The sequence below is a fragment of the Schistocerca nitens genome, chromosome 4 (genome assembly GCF_023898315.1).
Source record: "Schistocerca nitens isolate TAMUIC-IGC-003100 chromosome 4, iqSchNite1.1, whole genome shotgun sequence".
Taxonomy (NCBI): Eukaryota; Metazoa; Arthropoda; class Insecta; order Orthoptera; family Acrididae; genus Schistocerca; species Schistocerca nitens.
In genome coordinates this window covers 222,488,848-222,506,676 of record NC_064617.1, presented here as the reverse complement: position 1 = coordinate 222,506,676, position 17,829 = coordinate 222,488,848, and the positions used below count along the sequence as shown (strand labels likewise).

At 40.5% G+C, this 17,829-nt stretch overlaps 1 protein-coding gene across 1 annotated transcript in view; it reads right to left on the bottom strand.

Annotated features, from left to right (window-relative positions):
• Positions 1–17,829, bottom strand: part of LOC126252221 (dynein beta chain, ciliary) — a 769,797-nt gene that overhangs the window by 157,545 nt on the left and 594,423 nt on the right. The window contains exons 60-64 of the mRNA XM_049953092.1: positions 15,158–15,300; positions 7,788–7,957; positions 7,485–7,623; positions 4,104–4,268; positions 3,389–3,582 (exon numbers count right to left, since the gene is read on the bottom strand). Coding sequence (XP_049809049.1) covers positions 3,389–3,582; positions 4,104–4,268; positions 7,485–7,623; positions 7,788–7,957; positions 15,158–15,300 — 811 coding nt within the window. The remainder of the gene's footprint in view (positions 1–3,388; positions 3,583–4,103; positions 4,269–7,484; positions 7,624–7,787; positions 7,958–15,157; positions 15,301–17,829) is intronic.

The window sequence follows — 17,829 nt, the reverse complement described above, 5'->3', positions numbered from 1 at the left end:
TAAAATCCTGCAGTTATCTGCCCCTCATGTATCCTTGGATGGTATAATGAGTTAAGCCAATTTCAAAACTGCAACAACATGCCGGACTTCACCTCAAAAAGCTACTCCATCTTCTCCTAAACCACCTCAACAGTAGTGTTTCCCTTCCTGTCTCTCTGCAGCTCCATAAACTGCCTTGCCATCAATCACCACTCCTCTCTTACAAACTGAGCTTGGCCAACCTTCTTAACATCCCCCAGCCTTCACCACTGCCTCCAAGACGAACAATAATTCATGATTACAAGGACCAGTCACAACAGTACAGTATTCTAAAGCTGCCATCTAAGGCACTCTCTCCTCCTGAATTATCTATATTATCTAAGGGTCTCATTTTCAGCCCTAAGCCTGCATTTAATCATGCTGCTTCGGTAAATAACCTACTTTCTTTCAGACATAACGTCAACTGTAAATATCACTTTGCAACCCAATCCCAAAATCTTTCCAACAGCAAACCTGACATTGAACCCTACCTTGAACAGTTCCAACCACAAGCCCTACTTGATCCACCACCACTACATCAAAATCTTCCTTACGATCTTTCCTAGAATTTCTCACATCCAGAATTGCTTCACAACCCTTCCTCACAACATGACCACAAATGTACCTCTGCAGAAATGCAGGCTCTTCATTCCCTAAAAACTGATGACTCCATTAATATGTTCACAGTGGAAAAGGCATCTACTGCTCTGGTACTTGATCAATGGGAGTATATAAGCAAAGGTCTATGATAAGCTGCCTGACACTTCTATTTACAATATCTGCCATTAAGATCCCAGCCCCGTGATACAAACTGACCTGTGGTCCCTCCTTAAAACCTGAGGCCCCTCACAAGGATTGAGTTTCTACATGGACAAGGCAAAATAATTCCCGGATTTTTCCCAGTTGAAAATACACTTTCTCCCGGGTGAAAATACACTTTTTCCATGTTAAGTGACAGTATACTTTTTCTCGGCACTTATCAATCCTTTTATGGTTTATGGTTTTATACACGAGCGTAGAATTTCCTGGCACTTCAGAAAATGAAACTCACGGGAAAAAACACGTTTTGAAACATCTTTGATGTGCAGCAACATATACACTGCATATTTCCGTGTTACGAAGGTATAAATTCGAATTCCACCAAGCACCGCATGTTACTTTCCGAAGCATTAAAGTCGAGATTGCGACGCGCTTTTGTAAGCCAGTCACAGCTCATGTCACCTGATATCGCCAGCTGATGACAGCATTTGACACGTGATGTAGTCAGCCAATAGCAAGGTCACTCTTAAGTAGCGTGAACACACAAATAAGAAAAATTAATGGCTTAAATTAATATACAACTGTTGCTACTGTAAAAGCACAGCTATCACATATAATATTGGTCTCTAAGATTAATAAGCTGCAAGAGAAGCTAAGCTTCCACATATATTTTTGATCTTTTTTGCGTGTCATACAGCACATAAATGTGCCAGTAAAATTTTTTAATGACGACGTAAATGTCTGATCTTCTGGGCTCGAAATGTGCCAGTAAAATTTTTTAATGACGACGTAAATGTCTGATCTTCTGGGCTCGAAATTCTTCACATGGTCGTCCCCAAACAGTTGATTTTTAAATGAGAGTCAAACGCTCTGTGATTTAAGAAATTCATCGTACACTCTCTCACATAGTTTATCTCGCATAAAAGGAAATTTACTTTGAAAGTAACGCTTTTCAAAGCAATATTCACAATATTTTTCAATGACCTTTTAGAAAGGTACATTTTAGCAGTTGGCAGAGAGTGCCAGATAACAGGCGTCACTGCACTTGCGCAGCTATGATGACGCAGGAAGCCCGCATGTTCGTACGTGTGAAGCATTAAAAGATCTTGCATTAAAACGAATCTAATGTAAAAAACTGTCATGTCATGCTCATTGGAGGCAATTTGTTGTTAAGAAGCACTACACAGTCTTCCTAAAGCCTTTGACACACTTTGCTGATGGCAGACGCTTGTATGAGCACTGTGTTTTGTTGTTGCTTACGGCACAGCCATGGGAACCAAGATGCTTCCTTCTTATGCCAACCTTTTCATGAGTCACTTGAAGTGGGCTTTCCTGGGATCCATATGCCTTTGGCTCCCGGTTTGGTTTAGGTATGTAGACGACATCTTTATCTTATTGACTGATGGTGAGGTTGGTCTGTTAAAATTCTTTGAATCTCTAAATACATTCTCCCAATTAAGTTTGACATGGTCCTATTCTGAATCTCATGCCACTCTCCTTTGCATTGTTCTTATCCTCACCAAAGATCAGCTACACACCTCTATTCACGTTAATCCTACTAACAAGCAACAGTACTTGCATTTTGACAGTTGCCATCCTTTCCATGTCAAATGATTCCTCCCATACGGGCTTGGGATTCAAGGTAAATGTATATGTCCATATGCAGACTATTCACAGCAATACAACATCATTCTCGCCACATCATCCACCAGGCATAATTACTCCACCAGCCTAGTTCAAAAGCAGATTTCCCAGGCCATTATATCCAATCCTGGTACTGTTGATCCCTCCAAAAAACTCAGTGTTATCCTGTTCTTGAATGTATCTACCAGCAGAAGTGATCATATGGCATTGCTGGCTGGGAACCCCCTTCCGAAGAAGTTCAGATGCCGAGTTCGAGTCTTATTACAATCAATGCCACATTGGGCAACTTGCATGCCGGTGATGAGGATGAAATGATGATGACAACACAACACCCAGTAAATGAGCAGAGAAAATCTCCAACCTGACTGGGAATTGACCCTGGGTGCCCGCTGCATGGCAGGCAAGCATGTAACCACTCAGCTAAGCAGGTGGACATCTACCAGCAACTTCAACCAAAGTCCTGTTCCTTCACACCTCTTTCTTCCCCTTCAATGCTTCTTCCAGAATGAATACCTTTATATGTGTGTTCTCCTGTAGTTGCTTGGTGAATAGATTTTTTTTAGATAGCCAATTCCTGGAGAAAAAATTTGAGCATAATCTATTTTTTCCCAAGAAATTATTGTCATCAATATTCCCAACATGTCTACATTCCTTAAATGTTTATATTGCTTCTAGATTCAGAACAAGATATCTGACTGTGTTGCATTTATCTGTGTACTTGAAATTACCTCTCTCTCAAATCAAATGGCTTGAAGCACTATGGGACTTAACATCTGAGGTCATCAGTCCCCTAGACCTAGAACTGCTTAAACCTAACTAACCTAAGGACATCACACACATTCATGCCCGAGGCAGGAGTCGACCTGCGACCAGCCCCTCTCTCACACACACACATTGTCACTCAGAGGTCAACTGTCATGTATCAACCAACAACTGTTTCTTATAGTGAGGCCGACCGATGTCTTACCTGCCTTTCTTTATCAAATTGCGGCCAAGAAGAGGATCCAGCACAGGATCGACATCTTCATCAATGTTCTCAAAGAGCAGTGTGGCTCCAGTTGTCAGAGCTTTCTCCACTACATCAAGATAGCCACGCTGGCCCAGGCGTAGAACAGTCAACTGCTCACCATACTTCTGCTTTATCCATTTCACACCTTGCAACTGTTTGTGAAAAGGAAGTCACAATGTACAGTGCAGTATCTGAAAATACACTTTGTATGCATCTTACATAGTGTAAGTTCCAAGAAAAAAAATATTTATTACATATATAACGAGAATAAAACAGATAAACTTTTGTGCTTAGCTTTGTTATATTCAAATTTTATATTTGCTGTACAGATTTCTTTGAACATCATCATGGTGAGCTTACAGATGAAGAGTGATCTCTCGCCTTAGATAATAAACAAAGTGTGACAGAAATGTCAATAGTATCCTGGGAAAGATGGCAAGTAAGGTTTATATTAATACAAATGTAATCCCAGACAAGAAATGCATCTAACAAACATAGTTGTCATTAATTTCAAATTATCTTCCAGGCTTGCAATAATGTAGAACACACGAAATTATAGAAAGTATAACAAAAAGAAAACTACTACCTTATATTGAAGCTAGCAGAAAGATACTTCCTTCATGATGAATACAGACAAAAATTCAGTTAACCTCTTTAGTAAAAAGAATCTCACCTGTGGGTCAATCATAAGTGGCCACCTGTCAGAATTTGTAAGAATTGTTGCATTCTCAGTGGACATACGGTCACTGGGCAAACCTTCATTGTTCCAGACAGCCACCAATGCATCATCAGTCAGCAATGTTAATGGGTCCAACCCTTCTGTTATTGGTATAGGGGGCTGAAACAAAATTGCTTTTCATCCTTCATTATAGTAGACGCAGTTGATCATAACAGACAGTGACATTCAGTGATTTCTGAAATAATGGCCTAACAACAAATGACATTAATAGATTTAATACTGAGAGTGCACAAACTAATGAGGGAAAGAAGCAAAGTTATAGTTTAATCTGCAACTGATATCAAAGTCATCAGAAGAAGAGTTCGAATACAGCTAGACAAGCATGGGTTATTCAGAGGACCCACTTTACATTCATGGGAAGTGAGTTAGGATTGACCACATGAGACCATTATGAACTACATGATGTACAGAATTTCTATCATTTCTCTATGAGCACAAGGGAATCAGGTCAAAGACAAAACATCAGCACCTCCTCTATGACAAGGAAAATGGAAGAGCCTGCAGTATGAACATAGAAAGACACACTGAATAAACCTGTTTCAGTGCACTGTGTATCACATATCTGTATAATATCAGCTTCATGGCTCTGGCACTGTATATAAATGACACAGTCATATTGACCTGCAAGATCACTTGTCAACCTTGCATGTCATCACTTTAGGATTACCTGTGTCAGACTCACTACTTTGGGCATCAAGTGGTACTCAGTATGGAACATAGTGCCACAGATCTTCGTAAAAGGTTGGACCATCATCTGAAATGTTGGCAGCTCACCTGACAGATGACAGAAAAGTTTATTCGAGACCAAGAGCTTTCTGTAGTGTCCTCAAACTCTCATCCAACACTGGTGCCTCACTTTGGCATCATATCTAGACTGTGGAGTAGAGGCTTATTAATGAATAATTAATATGTTTTTACATGAATTTTGGTTTTTTATTTTTTTGGGACAACACTGCAGTTGTTTTTCATGTTCAGAAACAAATCTATGGTTTCACATGCCTGGTCACCAAGGAGAAACAGATCCAGACCAGATATCTTAACTACTCCAATAGCTGGTTGATGGGACAAGTTCAAAACATGGTTCTTTCCAATCATTTTTAAACTTGTGAAAATGGGGAGAACAACCAAAAGCATTTGATAAAATTGTACTGTGTGTTACACTAACATAACCAAACATGTGGTTATAATGATTTGGACACAGAGTAACAGGAAGTGTCATCACTATTTAATAATGTCAAATTAAAACTCAAAATAGGAGATGTTCCATTGTTGTCTCACTTTATCTGCATTTTGATGACAGAATGGATATGGAATAATATATGATTAAAGTAATCTACATTTTTGTTGGGAGCCTGCAAAGGAACTGAACATCAGGCTATAGTGTCATCTCCTACCTGATATACTGCATGGGGCAAAGCTTAAGAGATTCTAAAGTAGAAGAGAGATGTGATCATTCAAAAACTTCTATTTGTTCACATTACAACATAAATGAAGTATATAAATGATATGAAAACTAATAATAAATAAATGTCATATGACTAGGGCCTCCCGTCAGGTAGACCGTTCGCCGGGTGCAAGTCTTTCGATTTGACGCCACTTCGTTGACTTGTGCGTTGAGGGAGATGAAATGAGGATGAGTAGGACAACACAACACCCAGTCCCTGAGTGGAGAAAATCTACGACCCAGCTGGGAATCGAACCCAGGCCCTTAGGATTCACATTTTGTCGCGCTGACCACTCAGCTACCGGGGGCAGACAAAACTAATAATACAATCAAAACAGAGAATGACAGAAAACAATTTGATATATAGCATAGTAAAATGTCTGTGGGTTAAGGGTATGTCAGGTGTACAAGAAGGAAATTAAGGAGCGCTAAACAATGTGTACCATTTTCTGCTAGTGATATATATTACACGAGAAATCACAATGTCTTGAGAATGACAAAGTTTGAACTGTGACAAATAGTCATTATATTGTGTAAGTGACAAACAACTTATTTATCCAGCAGTGCCATTTTGCACAATTTCAGCTGGTGTTACAGATGTGCTGTTGTCTGTTCCACAATGTGGAGGTTACTGCTGCCATGTAAATTGCATGCTCAGATTCCTTTCAGTAAACATGCCTGTTTAGAAATGAGTGTTGCCTTCAGCTACAAATAGTTGATCAAAACAAATACTTTATGAGCAACTAATATTCTTTTCTGGTAGTTCTCGGTTGTAACTGGACAACTGTTATGGCTAAGCATATTTCAGTTGTTATAGCCTACTATCCACTAGATCTCATTATTGTACTGGAAAAATTTGTGGTTTGATTATGTCAGGTTGTCTTTCTGGTGCCATAAGCGTCATGATCAGTCCCAGCTGCACAAAATTCTTAGTATTCTTGACAGTATCACGCAAGTTGAAAAGCCTACACATTTCAGGAGATGTACTCACGCTTCAACTTTCATGCATAAATTGTTAGAAAGCAGAAGTATTCTTCTCCATGAAGACATATGGTATTCAGTCAGTCAGTGACTCACATAATACTCATGCAGTTGACAATACATTTGAGATTTGTAGTCAGATAAAAGCTGTCTTGGATAATATTTCTTAATGGCTTCTCCAAAGTATGTCTGATACAATTCTGTAACACGTACTTTTATTATGGTGAATGACAACTTTTTCCACAATTAATTCTGTACATGTACTATAGTTTTATTTCTTTGGGTACTGTACCATTTATTTGTAACACAACAGGAAATGTATGGGATAAATTCTATTCATTTGTATGTCTCTTGCTTGGAATTGCAGTTTTACTGCATATTTTGAAGCATCATTTTATGTAATCATTATCAACAGAAAACTGGCGATGAGGTGGATATGTGATGGTGTACAGTTTGTGAGTCATCAGACTGTGTACCAATATCCTGAGTTTAATCTCAAACTGCTGTATAGTGCCTCATGAAGTGAGAGCAAGTAGCATTCTTCATGGTGATCAATTCATAAGATGGTCATCCTCATGCTGTTCATGAGAAGAATACTGTGTTCTGTGATGAAGTTTTATATCGAATCTATTCCTTTCATTTCCACAGTCATCATTAACAACACAAACACAACACTACAATGTACTAGAATTTCACACCATCATTCACATGACACAATTATGATTTTATGATCTGAAACCTCAGTAACAGCAAAGCACATGTAAGATGGTGCACAGGCACAGCTTTCAAAATAAAATAAAAATGAACAAGTATTGTCGCCATGGACGAAAATGAAATAAAAAACTTACAACAGCTTACACTTTATTACAAACAATAACACTAAAATGTACCTCAAGAGTGCGCAGGAATGTCAACCACATCTTGTTAAGCAGATCAAGTCTGAACTGTTTAGTGAAGCAACCGACATAGGATATAAAAGCTGTTACCAGTAATACATCCCCAGGAAGAGTGGTCCCTTGCTTCATATAACTGTGAACAGTGAAAATGAACCATTACATAGAAAATGATGTGTAGTTATCACAACAGCAACTGATGAAGTACAACAATACTCAGTAAAAAATTCTCAGAACAGATGTATGTAGACTGTATGTACAAGAAACAGGAAAATTATAGCAGACGGATAAAGAACATACTTGGCAACAGCTTCTGCCCACCGCACATTTTCTGATGCTAAGCCTCCAACAAGTCGATTGGCCAACTCAATAGTGCGTGTTGTGGCATCTGCCTCTTGCTGACATCGTAACTTCTCAGCTGTTGCCTTCTCAAAGTCTGCTGTCAGTTGTGCGAGCTGCTCTTCAAGACTCTACAACAGATACACAAAAATAAGGCTGAAATCTTCTAAAAACAACTGACTAACATCTGAAACCTGCCACAGTTAACAGTTTTACAGCACTGTCTGAGTGAGCATAAAATTCCACTCAAGCACACATGACCTAATTTTCTGCAAGAAAAGTAAAGATTGTATAACAGTAACATTGACAGAATGCAAAACAAAAGCTGAAATGTTTAACTCCATTTTCAAATGTTCATTTATGAAGGAAAACCCAGGAGAATTGCCCCAATGTAATCCTTGTACTACTAAAGAGATGAATGAAATAAATATTAACGTCAGTGGTATTGAGCAACAACTGAAATCATTAAAACTGAAGAAAGCTCCAAGGCCCAATGGAATCCCTGTCAGATTCTATACTGAATTTTCAGCTGAGTTAGCCCATCTTATAAGTATAATCTACCATACATACCTAAAAAAAAAAAGACCAGATTTTGGAAAAAGCCACAGGTCACATTTGTTTATAAGGACAGTGGAAGTGATCCACAACACTACCATCCAATATCCTTGACATTGGTTTGTTGTAGAATATTGGAACATATTCTGAGCTCAAACATAATGAAATATCTTGAACAGGATGACCTCAATGACAACCAGCATGGATTCTGAAAACTTTGATCATATGAAACCCAATGCTCACTTTTCTCACATGACACACTAAAAGCTTTGGATCACGACAGTCAGGGTAAATGCAGTATTTCTCGATTTCCAAAAAGCATTTGACTCAGTACCACACCTAAACTTAGTGTCGAAAGTTCTATCATATGGGGATTCAAGTGAAATTTGTGACTGGATTGAGGACATTTTGGTGGAGAGGACGCAGCATGTTATCTTCCATGGGGACTCATTGTCAGATGTAAAAGTAACTTCAGGTGTGTCCCAGAGAAGTGTGTTGGGACCATTGCTGTTCATGTTCTATATTAATGACCTTGCAGACAATATTAATAGTAAGATCAGGTTTTTTGCAGATGATGCAGTTATCTATAATGAAGTACCATCTGAAAGAAGCTGCATAAATACTCAGTCAGATCTTGATAAGATTTCAAAATGGTGCAGAGATTAGCAACTTGCTCTGCAAGTTCATAAATGTAAATCTTGCACTTCACAAAACGATAAAACACAGTTTCCTATGACTATAATATCAATGAGTCACTGCTGGAATCAGGCAATTCATACAAGTAGCTAGGTGTAAGAATTTACAGGGATATGAAATGGGATGATAACATAGGTTCAGTCATGGTAAAGCAGGTGGTAGTCTTTGGTTTATTGGTGAACACTGGGGAACTGCAATCGGTCTACAACAGAAATTGCTTACAAATCACTTGTGTGACTGGTTCTAGAATGCTGCTCAAGAGTGTTGGACCCATACCAGATATGACTAACATGGGTATTGAACATATACAGAGAAGGGCAGCATGAATGGTCACCATGGGAGAATGTCACAGAGATACTGAAGGAATATGCTGCACTCCCCGACCCCCTCATGTATCGCTCACACAGGGATCATGAGGACAAGATTAGAATAATTACTGCAAACCCTCAGAGGCAATCAATCATTCTCTCCATGCTCTGTAAATGAATGGAACACGAAAAAACCCAAATAACTGGTACAGTGGGACATACCCTCTGCCACACATCTCACGCTGGTTTGCAAAGTATAGATGTAGATAGTATAATATATCTAAAAACAAAGATGATGTGACTTACCAAACGAAAGCGCTGGCACATCGATAGACACACAAACAAACACAAACATACACACAAAATTCAAGCTTTCGCAACAAACTGTTGCCTCATCAGGAAAGAGGGAAGGAGAGGGAAAGACGAAAGGATGTAGGTTTTAAGGGAGAGGGTAAGGAGTCATTCTAATCCCGGGAGCGGAAAGACTTACCTTAGGGGGAAAAAAGGATGAGTATACACTCGCACACACACACACACATCCATCCACACATATACAGACACAAGCAGACATATTTAAAGACAAAGAGTTTGGGCAGAGATGTCAGTCGAGGCGGAAGTGCAGAGGCAAAGATGTTGTTGAATGACAGATGAGGTATGAGTGGCGGCAACTTGAAATTAGCGGAGATTGAGGCTTGGTGGATAACGGGAAGAGAGGATATATTGAAGAGCAAGTTCCCATCTCCAGAGTTCGGATAGGTTGGTGTTAGTGGGAAGTATCCAGATAACCAAGACGGTGTAACACTGTGCCAAGATGTGCTGGCCGTGCACCAAGACACAGGGTGATCCTCATTACCAACAAACACTGTCTGCCTGTGTCCATTCATGCGAATGGACAGTTTGTTGCTGGTCATTCCCACATAGAATGCGTCACAGTGTAGGCAGGTCAGTTGGTAAATCACGTGGGTGCTTTCACACGTGGCTCTGCCTTTGATCGTGTACACCTTCTGGGTTACAGGACTGGAGTAGGTGGTGGTGGGAGGGTGCATGGGACAGGTTTTACACCGGGGGCGGTTACAAGGGTAGGAGCCAGAGGGTAGGGAAGGTGGTTTGGGGATTTCATAGGGGTGAACTAAGAGGTTACGAAGGTTAGGTGGACGGCGGAAAGACACTCTTGGTGGAGTGGGGAGGATTTCATGAAGGATGGATCTCATTTCGGGGCAGGATTTGAGGAAGTCGTATCCCTGCTGGAGAGCCACATTCAGAGTCTGATCCAGTCCCGGAAAGTATCCTGTCAGAAGTGGGGCACTTTTGTGTTTCTTCTGTGGGAGGTTCTGGGTTTGAGAGGATGAGGAAGTGGCTCTGGTTATTTGCTTCTGTACCAGGTTAGGAGGGTAGCTGTGGGTTGCGAAAGCTGTTTTCAGGTTGTTGGTGTAATGGTTCAGGGATTCGGGACTGGAGCAGATTCGTTTGCCACGAAGACCTAGGCTGTAGGGAAGGGACCGTTTGATGTGGAATGGGTGGCAGCTGTCATAATGGAGGTTCTGTTGCTTGTTGGTGGGTTTGATGTGGACGGACGTGTGAAGCTGGCCATTGGACAGGTGGAGGTCAACATCAAGGAAAGTGGCATGGGATTTGGAGTAGGACCAGGTGAATCTGATGGAACCAAAGGAGTTGAGATTGGAGAGGAAAATCTGGAGTTCTTCTTCACTGTGAGTCCAGATCATGAAGATGTCGTCAATAAATCTGTACCAAACTTTGGGTTGGCAGGCTTGGGTAACCAAGAAGGCTTCCTCTAAGCGACCCATGAATAGGTTGGCGTATGAGGCGGCCATCCTGGTACCCATGGCTGTTCCCTTTAATTGTTGGTATGTCTGGCCTTCAAAAGTGAAGAAGTTGTGGGTCAGGATGAAGGTGGCTAAGGTAATGAGGAAAGAGGTTTTAGGTAGGGTGGCAGGTGATCAGCGTGAAAGGAAGTGCTCCACTGCAGCGAGGCCCTGGATGTGCGGGATATTTGTGTATAAGGAAGTGGCATCAATGGTTACAAGGATGGTTTCCGGGGGTAACGGATTGGGTAAGGATTCCAGGCGTTTGAGAAAGTGGTTGGTGTCTTTAAGGATGGGACACTGCATGTAATGGGTTGAAGGTGTTGATCTACGTAGGCAGAGATACTTTCTGTGGGGGCTTGGTAACCAGCTACAATGGGGCGGCCGGGATGATTGGGTTTGTGAATTTTAGGAAGAAGGTAGAAGGTAGGGGTGCTGGGTGTCGGTGGGGTCAGGAGGTTGATGGAGTCAGGTGAAAGGTTTTGTAGGGGGCCTAAGGTTCTGAGGATTCCTTGAAGCTCCGCCTGGACATCAGGAATGGGATTACCTTGGCAAACTTTGTATGTGGTGTTGTCTGAAAGCTGACGCAGTCCCTCAGCCACATACTCCCGACGATCAACTACCACAGTCGTGGAACCCTTGTCCGCCGGAAGGATGACGATGGACCGGTCAGCCTTCAGATCACGGATAGCCTGGGCTTCGGCAGTGGTGATGTTGGGAGTATAATTAAGGTTTTTTAAGAAGGATTGAGAGGCAAGGCTGGAAGTCACTTCCTTATACACAAATATCCCGCACGTCCAGGGCCTCGCTGCGATGGAGCACCTCCTTTCACGCCGATCACCTGCCACCCTACCTAAAACCTCTTTCCTCATTACCTTAGCCACCTTCATCCTGACCCACAACTTCTTCACTTTTGAAGGCCAGACATACCAACAATTAAAGGGAACAGCCATGGGTACCAGGATGGCCGCCTCATACGCCAACCTATTCATGGGTCGCTTAGAGGAAGCCTTCTTGGTTACCCAAGCCTGCCAACCCAAAGTTTGGTACAGATTTATTGACGACATCTTCATGATCTGGACTCACAGTGAAGAAGAACTCCAGATTTTCCTCTCCAATCTCAACTCCTTTGGTTCCACCAGATTCACCTGGTCCTACTCCAAATCCCATGCCACTTTCCTTGATGTTGACCTCCACCTGTCCAATGGCCAGCTTCACACGTCCATCCACGTCAAACCCACCAACAAGCAACAGAACCTCCATTATGACAGCTGCCACCCATTCCACATCAAACGGTCCCTTCCCTACAGCCTAGGTCTTTGTGGCAAATGAATCTGCTCCAGTCCCGAATCCCTGAACCATTACACCAACAACCTGAAAACAGCTTTCGCATCCCACAGCTACCCTCCCGACCTGGTACAGAAGCAAATAACCAGAGCCACTTCCTCATCCTCTCAAACCCAGAACCTCCCACAGAAGAAACACAAAAGTGCCCCACTTCTGACAGGATACTTTTCGGGACTGGATCAGACTCTGAATGTGGCTCTCCAGCAGGGATACAACTTCCTCAAATCCTGCCCTGAAATGAGATCCATCCTTCATGAAATCCTCCCCACTCCACCAAGAGTGTCTTTCTGCCCTCCACCTAACCTTCGTAACCTCTTAGTTCACCCCTATGAAATCCCCAAACCACCTTCCCTACCCTCTGGCTCCTACCCTTGTAACCGCCCCCGGTGTAAAACCTGTCCCATGCACCCTCCCACCACCACCTACTCCAGTCCTGTAACCCGGAAGGTGTACACTATCAAAGGCAGAGCCACGTGTGAAAGCACCCACGGATGTACCAACTGACCTGCCTACACTGTGAAGCATTCTATGTGGGAATGACCAGCAACAAACTGTCCATTCGCATGAATGGACACAGGCAGACAGTGTTTGTTGGTAATGAGGATCACCCTGTGGCTAAACATGCCTTGGTGCACGGCCAGCACATCTTGGCACAGTGTTACACCGTCCGGGTTATCTGGATACTTCCAACTAACACCAACCTATCCGAACTCCGGAGATGGGAACTTGCTCTTCAATATATCCTCTCTTCCCGTTATCCACCAGGCCTCAATCTCCGCTAATTTCAAGTTGCCGCCACTCACTTGTCATTCAACAACATCTTTGCCTCTGCACTTCCGCCTCGACTGACATCTCTGCTCAAACTCTTTGTCTTTGAATATGTCTGCTTGTGTCTGTATATGTGTGGATGGATATGTGTGTGTGCATGCGAGTGTATACCCGTCCTTTTTTCCCCCTACGGTAAGTCTTTCCGCTCCCGGGATTGGAATGACTCCTTACCCTCTCCCTTAAAACCCACATCCTTTCGTCTTTCCCTCTCCTTCCCTCTTTCCTGATGAGGCAACAGTTTGTTGTGAAAGCTTGAATTTTGTGTGTATGTTTGTGTTTGTTTGTGTGTCTATCGACGTGCCAGCGCTTTCGTTTGGTAAGTCACATCATCTTTGTTTTTAGATATATTTTTCCCATGTGGAATGTTTCCCTCTATTAATTCATATCATGTAGATAGTATAATGTATACATGGATCCCAGAACACTTTACTCTCATTTGCTTCATTGTCTAGTGACTGTCTAGTTGTATCATATTTTCTTTAGATTATTATGATTACATCTGCATGACATGACAGCATGTGGAGAACAATCATATGACAATGAATTTTGACATAAAACTGAAGGCACAGAGAGAAACAATTGGCAAGATTCATGAGCACAATGCAGTGGTTGTACAAAGAATGGAAAATTCATATTACCAGTACAAATAATGAACATCCACAGCATGTTACTAGAGTTCTAATTGAGGAACACTGTTATTTAATTCCAAAGAAGGTTTTAAAATGCATTATTAGCAGTGATTATGATGCCATTTGTCATAACAGAGGTTAGTAAGTATAACCTTCATTATGAAATAGTTGATTTCATTCCACTTGATTTAGTCAATATTTCCTGAGTGAATTTTCACCCTGCAGTGGAGTGTGCACTGATATGAAACTTCCCGACAGATTAAAACCTCGTACCAGACTGGGACTCAAACCCAGGACTTTCGCCTTACATGGGCAATTGCTCGAGCAACTGAGCAACCTGAGCATGACTCATGACCCATTCTTACAGCTTTACTTCTGCCAGCACCTCATCGCCTATGGTTGTGGCTAAGCCATGTCTTCCCAGTATCCTTTTTCAAAAGTGCTAGTCACACAAGTTACTGAGGAGAACTTCTGTTAAGTCTAGAAGGTAGAAAATGAGGTACTGGCAGAAGCAAAGCTGTAAGGTTGGGTTAGGAATTGTGCTTGGGTAGTTCAGTTGGTAGAGCACTAGTCCGCATAAGGCAAAGTTCCTGGGTTCAAGTCCCGGTCCAGCACACAGTTTCAATCTGCCATGAAGTTTCAGTCAATATTTGTTGACAACTAACTATGTACTGTTGTTAATGAAGCCACCTAAACAATGGGTATAGTTCTCCAAGACTTCAAGATATTTTGAGAATTTAAAATTAAACTGTAAATTTCATGGTATGATATTTTAGAACAATGAAAGCATATGAAGAAAGTAATGTTGTAAACACAATACTTGTATATTTACACAATCATCCAAACTTGATTAGTTAATACAGTTCATGCAAATATTATATCAGAGTGCATCAACAAGGATATAACTAAGAAATACACAAATATTGGAAAAATATAAGTTTTTTCCTCAAAAGTGGAAAAAAATGTTAATAATGTTTATAAATTTATAAAATTTTAAAGGAGATAGTATTTAAATTGATATTGGAAGTTTTACTATATTCTTTTTGAATATATTTTCTCATATACGACAAAATCAGCCCTCTGTGAACCATGGCATATACAGTCAGGGGAAATTTACAACAGTGTCAAAATAGTACATAACTTACTGCAACTTTTCGTTTGATGACACTGAGTTTGTCTTGTGCAGCTGCTAAATCTGCATTTGCCTGTGCCAGAGCCTTTCTCTTAGGTTCAACATCACAGTATACCTCATAGAATTTTATGATGTTGATAACCCATGCACAGAGACCTAGATCATAAAACAATGTTTAAAGTTTTGAGATGATTAATTACACTGAGTGTATAATAAAAGATCTCTTATATCTATCACACCATATAAATGTATACAAAATATGAAGTAATATATTGTCTGATTTATTTGCAGATCAGTGAATTTCTACAATCATATGAGATTTACTTGCAATTGTTCTTACTATTCTCTAAGAGGAACACATCACATCCTTTTATCACATGGATGTTGATTAGCTCCTATAATTAATGAGTTACTTTGTAATTAGAATAGATCTGAATATCTGAAGTGCACTGGTACCTCCAAATCTCTTCCACGTGTATAACCTTCTTACATTATTCATAAACCATATGTCAGCAATGATTACATTGAGCTCTATGTAAAATTCCTCCGTGCAGGTTTCCCTTTCATTTCTTTCCCACAGTCCATGTTCCACTACTAATTTTTCTTCTCTTCCTTTTCCCGCTATTGAATTCTACTTCTCCATCAGAATGAAATTTTTCCGTCTCCTAAGGTACTGAATAATTTCTTTTATTTCATCACACTTTTTTTTTCGATGTCCTCATCATCTGTGGAGCTAGTAGGCATATATATATATATATATATATATATATATATATATATATATATATATATATATATATATATATAAAAAGAAAGATGATGAGACTTACCAAACAAAAGCGCTGGCAGGTCGATAGACACACAAACAAACACAAATATACACACAAAATTCAAGCTTTCGCAACAAACTGTTGCCTCATCAGGAAAGAGGGGAAGACTTTCCGCTCCCGGGATTGGAATGACTCCTTATCCTCTCCCTTAAAACCCACATCCTTTCATCTTTCCCTCTCCTTCCCCTCTTTCCTGATGAGGCAACAGTTTGTTGCGAAAGCTTGAATTTTGTGTGTATATTTGTGTTTGTTTGTGTGTCTATCGACCTGCCAGTGCTTTTGTTTGGTAAGTCTCATCATCTTTTTTTTTAGATATATTTTTCCACGTGGAATGTTTCCCTCTGTTATATATATATATATATATATATATATATATATATATATATATATATATATATATATATCTGTCTGTGTTATGATAAAGCATTCACTGTGTCATTCAAAGTAGTTTACCTGGATTTGTACATTCTTGTTTATTATTAGACCTACTCTGGCATGATCCCTTTCTCATTTTGTTTTGATAACCTTCTACTCACCTGACCAGAAACCATGATCATGCAGCCACTACATTTCACAAATTGCAACTATAACTTCAATCATTCAATTTCTGTTTTCAAACTGTGGAAAATCCCAAATGGAATAACAATATAAAAGGATAGACGCCACTGCCCGTATGGAGGAGACAGTGAGGCATACAGGCGCAATGAAAAGAACTGCTACACATAATTCAGCAACTGGACTAAGTTCTTCACACACACACACACACAACTACTGTTTTCTGTTGGCTATTAGAGCCCGGAGATGAATGTGTGCGAGTTTTATTGTTTATGAGCGATGAAGGACTTAGTATGACAGCTAGATTATGCCTAGGCAACATTTTTTACTGTGCTTGTCTGCCACTCAATGTCTCCTGTATATGATACATAGGACCTATCCTTTCATATTTTTGTCATTTCTATTTTTAGTTTTTCTAGGGCACCTACCAGATTAAAGGATGATACATTCCACATTCTAACCTGTAGAAAATCAGATTTGTTTTTAGTAATGACAACATTGTCCTGAGTTGACCCTGCCCAGGGATCCCTTGGGAAATATAACAGTAGTAGTTTTCCTTTATTTTTATCTGTATGAAATACCAACATAGCAAATTCCATGTCAGTAATCAGACAAGGCGTGCAACCAACAGTATAGCTCTGTGTGTGTGTGCGTGTGTGTGTGTGTGTGTGTGTGTGTGTGTGTGTGTGTGTGTGTGTGTGTGTGTGTGTGTGTGGTGGTTGTGGTGGTGGTTGGGGAGGGGACAGGGGCAAGGACCAATGCAGTTAATACCTACAATAAGTGTCTCCCTGCACTATGAGAACTGGTAAATGTATCAGCAAGTTCTCTGGATCATTCAGCACTGTCATCAAGAGAGCAACAATAACCAACATTCATTTTAACTTCACTAAGTGTGAATGTAAGCCACATACTATTTTCCATTGACAGATTGTTAACAATACAACTAAATGTGTAACTTACATTTCACACACTTAATAGTATCAGTATTGTGAAAATTATTTAATTAGATAGATAAAAAATGTACTCAACAAGTGGTGACAGAACACACACATAACAGACTGTTGTGACTGGAAAGGCTGGTCTTTTTCCTTCACCCTTCCTTTCCCTTCAACCCTTCTGCCTGAAGAAGGAGCCACTGGCTCCGAAAGCTTGCAAATCACAACAGTCTTTCATACATGTGTTCTACCGCCACTTGGTGAGCAGATTTTTTATCTATCTACTTAGATAATTTTATCAATAATTGATTGTTTCAGTATTGTGAAAATTATAGATTTCTACTCACCACACAGTGGAGACATTG